This window comes from Petaurus breviceps, unplaced genomic scaffold, assembly GCF_028583685.1.
Source record: "Petaurus breviceps papuanus isolate PSGF00001 unplaced genomic scaffold, PetGlider_PUasm1.0 175, whole genome shotgun sequence".
Taxonomy (NCBI): Eukaryota; Metazoa; Chordata; class Mammalia; order Diprotodontia; family Petauridae; genus Petaurus; species Petaurus breviceps.
Genome location: NW_027185764.1, coordinates 6,751,737 through 6,767,232, shown reverse-complemented (window position 1 = coordinate 6,767,232; position 15,496 = coordinate 6,751,737). Strand labels below are relative to the sequence as shown.

The following is a 15,496-nucleotide window of genomic DNA, read 5'->3' as shown; positions in this document are numbered from 1 at the left end:
AGCATCTTGATTTCTCATAAAGTCATTAGCTTCCATTTGCTCCAATCTAATTCTGAAGCAATGATTCTCCTCAGTGAGCTTTTGAGATTCTTTTTCCATCTTGAAAATTCAACTTTTTAAGGCATTCTTCTCCTCATTGCCTTTTTTGAGCGTCTTTTGCCATTTGAGTTAGTCTGTTTTTTAAGGTGTGATTTTCCTCAGTCAGGCTGTTGACTCTCATTTCATAATTTTCTTGCATTGTTCTCATTTCTCTTACAATTTTTCCTCCACTTCTCTTATCTGCTTCTTAAGGTCTTCTATAGCCTGTAACCAGCTTGTATTTTCCTTTGAAGCTTTTGGTGCAGGAGTTCTAACTTCACTGTCTTCCTCCTGTTCCATGCTTTGCTCCTTTTTGTCCCCCAAATAGCAGTCTAATGTTGGATTCTTCTGTTTGCTTTGCTTCCTTTGCCTGGTCATGTCACCCCTCAGTCACTTGACCCCTGGGCTTTTTGCCACAGTAGGACTCTGCCCCCAGATAGGGGGGCTTTCGTCCCAAACTGGGGTTTTCTCAGCTGCCGGAGGTATTAGGTGGGTGCCCTCTCTGAGGCCTCCACACGCTCTGGCAAGCTGGTTACACACCTCAGGACCTCCACCCTAGACTGCAATCCAGATCCAAGCATGTTAAAGCCGGAGCGAATACCCCTCAGACTGGTTGCTTGGTCCCCCTACACTCTGCAGGCCAGGAGCTGAAGCTGCCACGTGGCTCTGGCTGGCTGTGCCAGTGTCTCAGCAGCTTCTCACCCCAGGGGCCAAAAGCCACACATTCCCACTTACTGGGTCCCAACGTCCAGACTGCACTGACCTCTCACTTTGTCCTTAGCATCTGTGTGTTGATAAATCTGTAAACGGCCGCAGTTGCTACTGATCTGGAGTCCCTCCAGCCGTTGGCTGGTCAGGCCCACCCTGGGGCTAAAACCTCCGGCTCATTTGGGCCTGGGCTCGGCTCCCAGAGCCCAATGCTGGCTGCTTGCTGCCGGTCTTCCAGGCTGTCCTCTGTGGGAGGTTAGCTTCTTTGTGTCATTTTGTGGGTTCTGCAGCTCCAAAGTTTGTTCAGAGTCCCCTTTTACATGGATTGGGGGAGGTGGAAGCTGGAGCCACGGAGAGGTCCTGCTTCTACTCCACCATCTTGAGTCAGGCCCCCCCCCCCCAATCTCTATTGTTAGAACCTTATGATCATTTTGAGATGTATTTAGACATTTATCACTGTTATTGATTATAGAATCTCCTCTTACCATAGGGGAAGCTGAGGAAATGTTAATTCTGTCTGGGAACGGTAACCAAACCCTGAATATAAAGTAGGAAATGCATTTTCAGCATCATAGAAATAAAGTGTTTTAGTTAGGCTGGTAAGGACACAGTAAGTTTTAGCAGCAGAGTATGGTAATAAGTGACGTCAGGGCTGGGTCAGTGGAAAATCTACTCCTCTCCTTGTAGATGAAGATGGCATAGATTTGCTTAGGAGAGGAAAAGGATATGGGCTGGGTAATAGGAAACAAATAAAATGGTTCACAGATAAATATTATGCATACTACTGGTTTACTACCAAAAGTCTTGTTGTTTGTAATTTGTTCTTGTGATTTCTGTGGGTTGGAGCATTTCTGGTTTGAAATATCTTCTATCACAGCAGATGAGGAGCTACTCTGTAATTTTAGTCTTAGATAACTGCTTTGGTCAATAAGAGGTTAAGTGGTTTGTCCATGGTCATACAGCTATTATGTAGCAGGAATAAGATTTCAACCCAGTCCTTCTTGACTGTAAAGTTGGCCTGCTGTCCCTTAAGTTTCATTGTGGTTTAGAAGTCTTTATTTCTTACTCTGATACTCCAATGGATCTCCCATCACACCAATGTGAATGTTCCCTCCAACAATCCAGACTACAATCCATCCATACTGCCTATTCTGTCTTGGGTCCTTCCCTGGGGTCACCATCTCAGTGTCCACACATGCTGAAGGGCTTCCTTGTGTCTATTTAACATTGTGTAGGTACCAGGAATGTATGGACTTGCTCCTAAGTACCATCTAGTTCAACTCTCTCTTTTTTGAGGAGGGAAGGCAAGGCAATCTGTGTTAAGTGACTTACCCAAAGTCACACAGCTAGTAAGTGTGTCAAGTGCCTGAGATGGATTTAAACTCAAGTACTCCTGACTTCAGGGCCAGTGCTCTATTCACTGCGCCACCTAGCTGCCCCTAACCCTCTCATTTTACAGATGAGCAAACTGGAACCCAGAGAAGTAAAGGGACCTCCCTGATGTCACACAAAAGCTGGGATTTGATCTCCTGTCCTGTGACTCCCTGTCAGCACTTTTCTCCTGATGTACTTTGTTTTTATTACATGACTGACTCATCTTTTTTGATCATACATTTTTTTAGATAGCAGTATAAAGTTTCTGCTGTATGATTCCTTGTTTGCAGCATGTTCATGTTGCATCCTGTTCCTGCGTACCACACTCTTCTCCTGCCCTTTTGGTGATACTCAGCTGCAGTTCTAAGGAGATTGTGTTTTGTGATTCAGATCTGTGCAGGTTACAGAATCAATCATCCTCTCCTCCTCGTCTCCACCTCAAATTCCTTCTCTTCCGTTAAGATACAACTGAAGTGCCTAATCTTTTACTTTCTTTTCTAATACACACAATATTAGTGACCTCATCCCTCTACTGCCTTGTTTTTACTGGCTTATTTTTATTCTCTTCATACTTTTATGTGTTCTTGTTGTTCACTCCTGAAGTGTATGGGCTTCTTAAAGACAAGAACAATGTCTTTCTTGTATCCCCAGCCTCTAGCACAGTGTGTGATTCTTAATCAATGCTTGTTGATTGATTGAGAGCTCATAGAGTTAAGAACATCTGAGTTGGACTCTGAGCCATTGTCCTGGTGTGCATTAATTACAGTAGTGATAATTTGAGGTTGATATTATAGGGGAAGCTGCTGAATTCTCCCCCTAAGTGTTTGTTTGCCCCTGAGTAGATCATGCCTTGTGTTCACTTTCTGAGTGTAGGAAGTGAGAGTAGTGAAGGCTAAAGCCATGGTGTCTGTCCGGGAGAGTGCTGTAATTCATCCCCTGCTGCTGCTTTTGTCATCAGATTGTTGCTGAGCAGCGAGGGTGACAAATTAGTTAATGAGAAGTTGTTAATAGCAGAGTTAAATGTTGATTGTGGGAAGTTGGTATTATGGTTTGTTACAACTGCCATTAAGCCCAATTTAAAAAAAGAGAGAAATGGTCCATTGGTGGGCTCCTCTCTTCTGTTATCTTTAGCCCACATAGTACATCCCTTCTTTAAGCAGGGGTGGGCTAGGGAAGAGTAAGCAGCGAGCTTTTATGCTAAAAATGGCTCCTCAATTAACTCACACGATTTCTGTGTGCCTTTGAGGTAAGGAGTGTTTCTGTCAGTGTGTGGATAAATTGTGGCACAGACACAGTGAAAAAGAAGAAAACCCCACCTGACTCCTCCTTCCATGGGAGGGGGGGGGGTGATAGTCAGTACAGCATTTTCATTTCTTTCTATTTTTCCTATGAGAACAATGCATGTTATTTTCTGTTTATGAAACCTAGGCTTTAAGCATGTTAAGATTGGCTTTCGTAGTCAACTTAGACAAGAAGGTGTTGATTTGTCAGAGCATATGAATTTTGAAGTTATTTTTAGTAATTTTTCAACCTTTCTTTCTGTTTGAGGAAACAATTGCCATCCTGCTGTGATTTACCTGCCACCTACAGGACATTTTTTTACAGTGTTATGGTCTACAAATTGGTTTGCAAATGTGAAAAACAGACGTCTTCAGCTATTCCATGTATAGATCTCTTGTTTTATTTTCAAGATTGTATAAATAGCCCTTTAATGGGCATATTTACCATAATGAAATTGGTTCCTTTAGTATCATCTTATAATGGCTTCATCAAAATATAAATGATCAAATATGGAAAGTGGGGGGGGAGGTGGAGAGGGGTTCCTATTGTTTTCCCTCCAGGACTAGCAAAATAAAAATAAGCCTAGACAGTTTTTACATTTGTTTTTAAAGAAATGATGTGAAAATTAAGCTGTCTGGCATAAAAGAAAACTTATTCCTAAAATTCTCATATAAGAAGAACATTGCTGAAGGAGTCTCTCTAAATTCATTATTTATCTTTAGCATTCTTTTTTTTTTTAATTTTGAGTTCCAAATTCTCTTTCTCCCTCCAGCCCCTCTACCACCCATTGAGAAAGCAAACCATGTGATATCACTTACGCATGTAAAGTCATGGAAAACGTATTTTCATATTATTTCTGTTGCCAAAAAAAAAAAAGTAAGAAAAATAAAAGAAAGTGAAAACATTATATTTATATTTGCACTCAGTGTTCACATCTGTTTGCTCTCTGGAGGTAGATACCATTTTCCATCATGAATCCTTCAGGGTTGTCCTAGATCACTGTAATGATCAGAATCTGTCTTTCATGGTGATTATCATTTTATTATTGCTGTTACTATATGTAATGGTCTCCTGCTTCTGCTCACTTCATTCTGCTTTACTTCATATAAGTTGAAGGACATATTCTCTTGAGCATCCATTTTATATTTGTTTTGATAATGAACATTTAAAAAGTAAACTACAGTGAGAAATAACCTCTTTTCTGTTGTAGGCTTCCTTTCAGAACAGAGGTTCTTAACCTGTGCTACACACACACAGCACACGCCACACCAAAGTGTTCCATTTATAGATTCCAAAGGATCTATGAACTTCAATTGGATAAAAAATCTTGTCTTTATGTTCACTTACCTCTCAATGAAATTTAACATTTCCTTCTATTATTCAAAAACATTATTCAGGGAAAAGGTCAGTAGTCTTTATCAGACTGCCAAAAAGGGTTCATGGCACAGAAAAAGGTTGCTCCCTACTTTAGGAATATAAGTCATTGTATACAGTCTGTTGACTGAGGTTTTGGAAGCTTTGGAAAAGTAAGTATGAGCCACATTCAAGCAGCCTTGAGTTCCATGCCTTTCCGTCTCGGTCTGCATGTGTCTGTTTTTGGCTCTGCCTATCCTTTTCCTTCGGTTTTTCTTTCCCATTGTGGAAGCCTGTCAGTGATTTCTTGTGCCTTTTCCCTTCTATAATAGGTAGCTAAGGTAATGTGAACAATTAAACTAACAAGTTTCAGTTGATTTAGAAATGAAAGCTACGTTAGCAGAATCCTGAATCACATAACCTGGAAGTCTCCAGTATCAAGAGACCCTTCTTAATTGAGGAGCAGGTAGAAACTCTGAAAAAAAGAGCCTGCAGACTGGAGGCAGATTCAGAGAAGCTAGAACCCAGGCATAAGAAGCAAGAGAAGTGAGGAGAGAGTTCTGACTTCAGTATGAGGACTTTCTCTGCCTACAGGAATGGTTCCCAAGAGCTTGAATATGTTAGATGAAATGTATCGAACTTCTGTTTTTCAATCCTGTTTAAAAAACAAAAAAAGCAATGCTTCTGGCCCCAGGAGAAGCCCAGCCCAGGGTTTGGCTAGAGATTGTGGTTGTGACTTCCCTTTGATGTGTTTCTACAACCATATTCCACGTAATGTGCCCTGGACAGAGACTCAGATTTCATTGTCAGCACCGTGAGAGGATCTGGTCGTCTTGTCTGCTTCAGGAGTAGAACACTGCTTTTTCAAACCACCTTCTTATGAGTTGATCTTTGATAGTCTTCGTGAAGAGTTTAACTCTTCTTAATATTGCTAAGCTATGTTGATGACCTGTTCTTGAATTAAAAAAAAATAAAATTCCTACTTGTAACTAAAAGAACCATCAGTAGATTACAATCCTCTCATTAAGAAACCCTATCTTTTGAAGAGAGTATATACACATATATGTATGCACATTTAAGTTATATTATCAGAGAGAGAGTATAACTTAATGGATAAATAGCTAGTCTCAGAGTTAAGAAGACCTGAGTTCTAACCCCACACAAATCACATAACCTTTCAGTGCCCTCTGAGGTACAGAGGGGATGGATCTGCATGACTAGAGTTTCCTCACCAGGAAGTCCATGTTGTAATGAAATATCACATATCTAGTCCAAACAAAAATCTCCCTCTCTTCCCTCTGTGGTCAATACTCTTTGTATTGTATAGAAGACCTACTTTTCCCCACTTCCATTCCTTCCTTCCCCCACAAAAAACAAAACCAATAAAAACCCAACCAAATGGAACCAAGGGCACATTCAGTCTTCAGGCTTGGATATTGAATAAGAATGATTTCTAATATATTTTTCTTCAGACCTTCAAAGGACCTGTGCTTTCATTGTTATTAATACTCCTTCTACTGATACAGATCTCAGCCCCTACACAGTACATAGATTAGCTTCTGTGACCAGTCATATTTGTGCTATCTTCCTCATAGAACTTTTAAGAGCAAAGGTCTTTGTTAACCTGAGTTAGGACCTGCTGGGGTTCATGCCCTGCTGATGTAGATTTTAAGAATCCTCTACTGCTAACCAGTTATTAGACTTTAGATGGAGCTTCCCCTCATGGATTGATATTAAGGATACTATTTTAAGAGCTGCTATTAACCATCATAGGTTTTGGCTGCAACCTTACTTGGAGAAAATAGTACTTTTTGCCTTTTGCAATGATTTGTTTTCATTTTAGTAACTCATGTTTAGTTAATTTTGTCTCCTTTGGGAATACATATATGGATACTTTTATGTAGAATGGAAATAGTATTGACCATAGGACCTGTAGTCAGGGTTTGTGATATAGTAGTAAGGTCATTGATTTGGTTTCTGAAGGCTGGTGCTTGAGTCATCACTCTGACATAGTAGCCATGTGACTTTGGACAAATCAGGTCAATTCTCTGGGTCTTATTTTCCCCCACTGTAAAAGAAGGACGTCATTGTGTGTTTCTTCAACATTTAAAACCAAGCAACTGATCCTGTTTTCATAAGCACTTCTTAACGTGGTTAAATCACCAGGTAAAAGTCTAATCGCTACATTTCAGTTTGCTCTCTCCTCCCTCCTGGGCACCCAGTTAAAATGTTCTGGTTGCCTAAAACCATCTTTGTGGTACCTGATATGGGCCAATTCACACCAAGCCTAGTTTTTCATGCTCTAGACTTCCTATATCTCTTCCTCTATGAAAGTTATTTAACCTATTCAAAGTACCATAGATTTAGAGGTAGAAATACCTAGGCTACTCCATGCATTTTACAAAAGCATAAACAAAGCCTAGATAAGTTGAAGGACATGGCTAAAGTTACTAGGTAATCATTATCATAAGCAAAGTTTAAACCAGGGTCCTCTGAGTCCACATTCAATGTTTGTTCCACTATACCATATGGCCTCTCAAGTATGGTTTCCAATAAATGACTTAGCACAAATCTGATAAATAAATAAATCTGAATCCATACCATAAAGGAGCCTCCTGGGAGGAATTTTACCATTAAGAGGAGATTGGTTGGGTTTAGGTGGGGCATTTGAGAGGAAGCAAACTCTCAGCAATTTGACAGTAAAATATTTCCATGTAAACGTAAGACCTTTTTATAGTAAAATGTGTCTCTTTTGAATGACTTCTTTTGTAGCCACTTTCTTCCCATCCACTATGCCCCCATAATACTTTTTTTAGGGAAATGACTCCTTTGAAAAACATAAGAACTAATGTCCCCTTTGTTGACATCCCACCCTTCTCATCCCATCTCCTGAAGTACCTAAGATAAGGTATTATAGATAGGTGGCACGGAGTATGGGTGGTGGTGGTAGAAGGTGCTTATTAAATGTCTGAATGAGAAAAAAAGTAGGATGCCATCTTCCCCTACTTATCTCACTTAGATGAGGGTTTAATGACATAATATTATGTTGGGGATGAAGAATCTCTTCCCTTTTTTTTTTTTACAGACAACCATTGACCCATAGAAATCAGTGGTTCAAGTAAAAAGTTACATGATTTGTCATTTTGAAAGAGAAAACACAAAATGTTTTAAAATTTTTAAATTAAGAGCAAGGAATACAACCTGCTAAATATATCCTCTGTTCTAATCAGGCTTGATATGAATAAAGCAGTAACTTAAATTTTAGGAATCTACCTTGGGAAGGTATATTAATATCCCTTTGATATTAAAACATTGATTGCCTATTATATAATAGGAAAGTGTGGGTTACATTTGACATTAGCATCTACTTGAGCTCATAGGATCATAAATATAGAGCCTGAAGAGACCTCATAGACCATTTAATCTGGTCCCCTCATTTTACGGATAAGCAAACAGGCAGGTTTTAACCCAGGTCCTCTGCCCCCTAGAGTCAGTGATTTTCCACTGTAAGCTATACAACACTGTTTTGAACCTCCCTTCCCCCAAATGAAATAAGATTTTTTATTCTCATTGATTCTTAGTGGAAACCAAGGGGAAAACCTTAAGGAATTTTTTTTTAGTTTTAAGTTTAGTTTTTTTTTAGTTTTAAGAACTGTTCAATTCCTTTCCATTTTTAATTAAATTTCAGAGGTTTCACTCATTCTGACATAGTCCATCTGGATAGATACTATCCTGTATGTCACACCTGAACTATTTGCCTAGGTGAGCTCTGTCCTTAGGGGTGAAAGATTTCCACCCTGACCCTTATAGAGAAGTATGGAAAGGAAGAATGCTTTCTGCACTCATAAAGTATTAACTATTCAGAAGCATTGTTGTTACCTAATGTGATATAAAGGCACTGTATATGAAATGCAAATAACTAAAAGTATGTGTTAATTCTGCTAATACTTCCTTTGTGCCTTTGTTCTTTCTTTCTAGGTCTACGAGGGCTAATCAATCTTGGGAACACGTGTTTTATGAACTGTATTGTCCAAGCACTTACCCACACTCCACTACTGCGAGATTTCTTCCTTTCTGACAGGCACAAATGTGAAATGCAAAGTCCCAGCTCGTGTCTGGTTTGTGAAATGTCTACGCTTTTTCAGGAGGTGAGTGAAGTTTTACCTCTAGCAGCATTGTAGTGTAATGCTATCTTTTTATAAAGCTATAACAGGCTCAGAAGAAAAGGTTACCTAGATGAGAAATGTCATTGATTCCACCTCTGTTCTGTAAAACTTGTGTAACAACTGAATACTACATATCACTGTCCATTATAGATGATGCCCCCTTTTTAAAATCCTAGATTTATAGACTTTTTGTGCATAACATAAGACTCTGTCACAGACTTTAGCAGTGACAATTTGAATTCCTGAGACCTTACTGCAAAAGATCAACTTTGTAGTATAGGTCACAAGGTTACCTTAGTTTCTGTAAATACTGCAAGAAATTCATTACCCTGTCCATTGTCATCAAAGCAAAAGCATCCTAATAGGAGAAAAATAGGATACAGTAGAGCCCTGTATTGATTATGAACATGCTGCAGCTTTTCATTTGGCTCCTTTTCAGTGAAAGCAGATCTCAAGTCTGCATTATTTCCAACCCTTCCTCAATGTGTTTAATCTTTGCCTTGCAAAGATACCAAAAGCAGCTTCTTTTGTGCTTCATCGCACTGAAGGAGCACATTGCATTGAAGAAGCAGTTTGGGGGCTGACTAGATCCTAGTCACCTGATTGGATTATGGGCTGCTTCTTTTTTAGGCTTTCAGTCATTTATTTTCTTTATCCAACTCTTTACCAGCCTCCCTGTTTTATTTTTTTCTCATTGTGTCAGTGGCACCATCTAGAGAGCGCGAAAGATCAGTTCTCACTCAGTTGTCCATATGTCCTTAGTTTAAATGCATAATTTATGTTTACGTTTTTGCAGAACATCTGTATGCTGCTTTTCAAATAGCCTCTATTCATACTTTGTTTTCCAGGCCATAAATAGGGCTTGTGAGAACACTTAATGACTTTGCCTTTACATACTATTCTTCCTTGCCGCATGAAAGAAGTACAAGTATGTAAAAAATCCTTGTTCCTTCCTATTGCCTTTGAGATTAATATCCTCTGAAGTTGTTCTTGGAGGGTTAGAAAGAGGGACAGAAAAATCCAGCAGGTAAACAGCACAGAGTTATTTTTGCTGGGTTCACTGCTACTGAGTCAGACAAGTTTGCTAGCATTGAAAAAGAGGAGCTATTGGCCATTAGGGATAAGGCCAAAATGACCAGTGTAGAATCAGGACTTGTCGTCTTACCAACAACTGGATTTTCAGAGTCCCCATACCTATTATCCGGGGGAGGGAAGTCTTCCCCATTTTCTTCCTCTTTCAGATTACACCAGGGAGAATAGCAGTTCCATTTGTAAAGCATTCTTGGTACCAGACTTGTGATTTTGTTCCTTCCCCTGAGGATTTTGTACCAGTGCAGATCACACCCTTCTCTGCAGACCCTGAGTGCACCAGGAGGCTCGTCCCTGGAGGCCAGCTCTGCCTCCTGTGCTCTGCTGCTCATATACAGGGCTTGGTTCACAATAACCCTTTGAGAAAATCGTTTTCCACATTTTACGGATGATGCAACCGTGGCTCAGGTTAAATGATTTGCCTAAAGTCCCCAAGGTCAAGCCCTACAGATGTTTACTTAGGAGGACCATCTTTGTAGACCTGTCATTCTCTGATCAGAACTAAAGACTGGAAAGGGAAAAGACCTCCAACAGGAGAGGCCAAGAATCCCCTCTACGTGACAAGTGGTTGTCACTGAAAACACTCTAGGGAAGGGACCACACCTTGCAAAGCAGCCGGCCTCACTTTGGGTGGCTTGGTTATTGAGAAGCTTATATCAACTGACATCATCTCTAGGAAACTTCCACTCATTTCTCCTAGTTCAGCTGCCTGGGACTAAGAAGAACGAACCTGGCCCTGGTCCCCCTTCAGCCTGAGAGCCCTTTGGGTCTTTCCAGACCAGATGTCTCTAATGCCTTCAGCTCGTCTTTGGGCCTCATGTCTTGTTCTCTGCTTCTCTTACCAACCTTGTTTCCCTCTTCTGGACACACTTCAACTTGGCTGTGTCCTTTTAAAAATGTTTTACCCATGACTGCATAACATAGTCCAGGAGATCTGGTTTGGCCATGCCAGAATATAATTTCCTCCATCATTCTGAACTCTTCCTCTCATACTACGTTGAAGGATATAGGTACTTGCAAAGAATTTGTGATTTTGTCACTAGAGGGAATTGCCATAGTGATTGATTTCCCTACCCTATTTGCATCACACTCAGTCTGTGACTTTGCTAAATCCTAGGAAATTGTCTAAGACACGTGGAGGTGAAATAATATGTCCAGGGTCACTCACCTTGTCTTATGGATTGGAATCCAGGGCTTCCTCAGCCCTCCGGCTCTCCTACACCATGCTGCCTCAGACACCATTAGCTTTTTTTTCCCCCACTACTTCCTGGAAGTTGGGTTGTTTCTTGTGATGCAGTTGCTGTGACCACTCATTGCCTCCCCTTTGTCCATGCAGACAGTGAGGATTATTCAGTGGGAAGTTCTATCTCTTCTTTTTTTTACTGTAGGGTAGTAATTTAAATAATTTATGATAAGCATTTGAGTTTTGTTATCTTGTCTCTTGTTTTTATTTTAACTTTTAAAGAGTGAACAGAATCATAGGTTATAGTCCATATTAGTCTTTTTCTTTAATTTGTGGTCTCTAAATCTGTATGCTTAGTCAGAGATGCAGTGGGAAGAATTACATTTATATTGTGTGAGCTGTCTTTCTCAGCCTGAAAGAGATCCAAGCCAGGCCAGCATAATGTGCTCTGCTGTGTTGAATCATAATATCCTTTGAAATCCCAGATTTAGCTGCCTTTTTATGTCTTTGGTCTGTTTCTGGAGAGACTTCCTCCCTTAAATGCCCTCAAAGTGCTCAAGGGGCCAAATAAACCATCCTGAACCAGCAGACCATTGTGTGTATTTGGTCAGCAGTGTGAAGAAATCTTTTGGGGGCTGTTTTCTTCCCCACTTCCAGGCCCTGACTTAGATCTCAGCTTGAAAAGACTATTTGATGTGAAGACTGAAGGCAGTGGCTTGGTGACCCCATTCCAGCTTCTTAAAAGACAGAGCATTCTCTTAGTTTGGAAATGCCAACAGTTGAGCTCTTGATTATAAAAGGGGAAAGAAAGTTTATAATTATGAACACCCCCCACCACCACCACCTCAGTAAGGTCAGAAGCAGTCCTTGGTTTTATCTGTTTCATGAGTCAGAATCACAGTATTAGTATGCAGAGAAACACTAGGCCTCCTTTGATCGAACTTGGGCCTGAGTAGATCTCACCTTGAAGAACTCCAGTAATGAAGAATTCTTTTCCTTTCTAGGCCATCTGTTTCTTTCTTGAATGTTCTAATTGTTAAGAAATGTTTCCTTACATCCAGCTAAATTTTTTCTCCTCAACTTTTCTTGTTCTTAGTCCTTAGTCAGATCAGGCCATGCAAAACAAATCTGATCTCTTTTCTTTGTGAAGAAAATCATTTTGTCTTTTGCAGGCATATTTTAGTTTGATTGCTCTTCCCCAACCACCTTTCCATATACAGTCACCACTTCAGTCCCTATCATAGCTCTCCTGTTTACCATGCTGCTTCTTATTTATAGAATTTGGCGTAGTCCCCCAAAAATCCCCTTTTTAAAATGCTTGGTTCTGTGCATCGTGTGCAATATATACCCTCCTGAAGGAGTGCCTGAAAAGTAGGAAACTGAAGAGCTCTTGTGACTGCAGGTTTCATGCTATTCCCTCCATGACATTTCAGGGTGATGCTGCCCCTCTGAGCATTTTTTTCTTGTGTTACCATTTAACTTTCAGGATTGAAAGTGGCAGAGCTCTCTGTCTCGAGGCTTGGTCATTCTTTCAGTCAGAATATCATGACCAAAACCTGGTCCTAAAGTGCTAGTTTTCTCCAGCTGAATAGAGGCCCAGTGTAACTTAGGTTTCCAGAGTCATTCAGCAATACTTTATACAATGACTTACAGCATAATAGAGAAAAACAACATTGAAAGACTTGAACAGCTATGATCTGTGTAATCAACCATGACTCCAGATGATTGATGAAGGAATGAATAGGCATTTATTAAGGAAAACAAATGTGCAAGGCACTTTGCTAAGCTCTGGAGATATAAATAGAAGACAAGACGGTCCCCACCCTCACTGAGGTATCTGTTCTAATGGGGGGAGACAGCACATGTAGAAGGTCTCAACTGCTAATGTAAGAGGAGGCCCATGGTCTCTCAGGTGCAGTAGTAAGGCAGATAGTGATGCCTCTTCTTTTATGGCATTTCCGTTAACAAAACCATAGAGGTTTCTTATATGGGGCCATTTGACAGTGCCAAGAACTTTGGTGGCAAGAATTTTGTTTTCCAGGTCTTCAATAGCTGTGGTTGCTGAGGAGACAGGGGCTGGAGCATCAGCAGAAGATGTAGGCCTGCATCAGGTTCTCAAGGGTGGCATCCCTGGACTGAGGCTGCAAGGCCCAGCCTAGAAGCAGACCTGTTGGTCTAGGCTCTAGGCGGCCTCTCCTGTTCCAAGGGCCTTCTCGCTGACCTGTCCACCAGTGAAAGTTTAGGAATTGGTATAAGTAATGGCAAGGATGGTGAGCCCCTTTTCTTCTAGCTGTACTCCCCTCAATTAATATTGGAAGCAGGACCAGTGATGAGGAGACCCCTGCTAATCTACGGGTTCTGGGCTGTCGCCACAAGAGTCCTAAGGGTAGATAATGGGGTCTGCCCTGCTTGGCATATGCCCTGTGGGTGAGCTAAAACTTGAATTCTTGACAGACAGTAAATGTATTCCATAACAGCCATACAATGTCACTAAAAGTTTTGGGGGCAGACACTTGAAGGAAGAAATCATAGCCTGTGCTTTCATTAGAGAATTCCTCCCTCTGATGCTGATCGGCAGCTCATCCCTAACCATGAGAGGTTAGAGAACTAGCATGTATCAGAGGCATGATTTAGGAGTTAGGTTAGGCAGACCTGGGATCAAGCCCCTGCTGTACACTATGCTGCCTCTAGTAGAAGAAATTTGATATTCAGGAACACACACCCTTATTTCAAGGAGAAGTTTGAGATCATTCCCAGCACTACACGGTTTCCCCAATACAATCCAGGACTCTTCCCCTAGTTCAGTTGTGAGCCCCACTCATCATCTGTTTGCAGGACCTGTCCAGAATGTGTCTCAGCTCAATGGACTGTCCATCCAGCTGCATTTTGTAGTCTAGACAGTACATCTGTAGGTTTCTCCTTATGGGTAGTTAGGTCAAACTCTATATGACTGTGGATCTCATTTAGGCATCTCTGCAATGATCCAGAGCTTGATAAAATCAGCAAGATAACATTTACAAGTAGGATCATCTGGAGAATCACAGCATTTGTAAGAATTTGCATTTGAATCCATTGCAGAAGATCCTCCATGTTAGTGACAATTGCTATCATGTTGTATGTGTCACTTGATTTTAATCAGGTTATCAAACAGGTTATCTCTGGCACATAGATATATCCCTGAAACATAGTAGGCTTTCAGCAAGTGTTTATTGATTGAGTGATTGATTGACTATCAAGGAATTTTATATAATTCTGACATATTCCAGGGAGACCATGAACCCTTAAGACATCACTATATTCTGCTTAATCAAAGGCTCTTTTATGGTTAACAGTCAAAAAGGAGAGTGGGAGCTTTGTACTATCTATACTTTTTAGTCCATTGTATTAGCCAATATAAAGATGTGCTGTAAAATATTATTTGTTGAAGTCATCCTATTCCCCTTGCAAACCTTTATTAAGGAATTTTAAGGACTCCCCAAACTTGAAGTTGCCATATTTTCCAGAAACACCAGACCCAGAATATGTAGGAGGCCCTGAACATGTTATGGATGAAGCCCCTCCCTGAGCTGACATAATTTGATATTTGTACTAAAAGCTGAACTCCTTGTGTATCCATGGGAGTCAGGATAGGCACCAGTCACTCTGCACTACAATAAAAAACTGCCTGTGTAGCGGGGACGCTTGTAGAAAAGCAGATCATCTGTCTTCATGGTCTAGCAGTTCCTAAATGGAAAAACCCTGCTTTTGCCATTGCCTTACTCCTCCATTTTGCAAAGGGTTTTGTCCTTTCTTGCACTATAGCTTTTCTTCTCCCATGCCAGATCCCTTTAGGAGGAGATGTTTTGTTTTCTCCTCCTTCCTCTGTTGTACTGCCATAAACATACGAACTTCTCCGTGCATTTGCTTCGGGTTCCACATGTATGTTCATTTCTTTTGTAATAGATCTAGACGCAACACAATGTCTCATGAACTTGTGATACTGTTTTTGATTAACACCTTCCTAAAGATTTTGTACAGAGGGGAAAGTTCTCAAGGCACATGGGTCTTATTAAAATTTTTGTTATTTTCTTAGTTGACTTTTTTTTTTGTAAGAATAAGGTCAGATTATTTTTTTCCAAGCCCTCACTTTTCAGACTATGGAGAAATAATCCTCCCAATGTCCTTAAAATTTTGTTACCAACAGCATAGACTTCTTTATTATATCATGTCCAGCAGTTGTTACTGTTTTGTTTTCTTTAGACTCATCTCTCTTTCATAGGATCAT

The 15,496-nt window shown here is 40.5% G+C and overlaps 1 protein-coding gene across 2 annotated transcripts in view; it reads left to right on the top strand.

Annotated features, from left to right (window-relative positions):
• Nucleotides 1-15,496, top strand: part of USP22 (ubiquitin specific peptidase 22) — a 261,088-nt gene that overhangs the window by 195,433 nt on the left and 50,159 nt on the right. For both annotated transcript variants that reach the window (XM_069084712.1, XM_069084711.1), the window contains one exon: nucleotides 8,773-8,942. In XM_069084712.1, coding sequence (XP_068940813.1) covers nucleotides 8,773-8,942 — 170 coding nt within the window. The remainder of the gene's footprint in view (nucleotides 1-8,772; nucleotides 8,943-15,496) is intronic.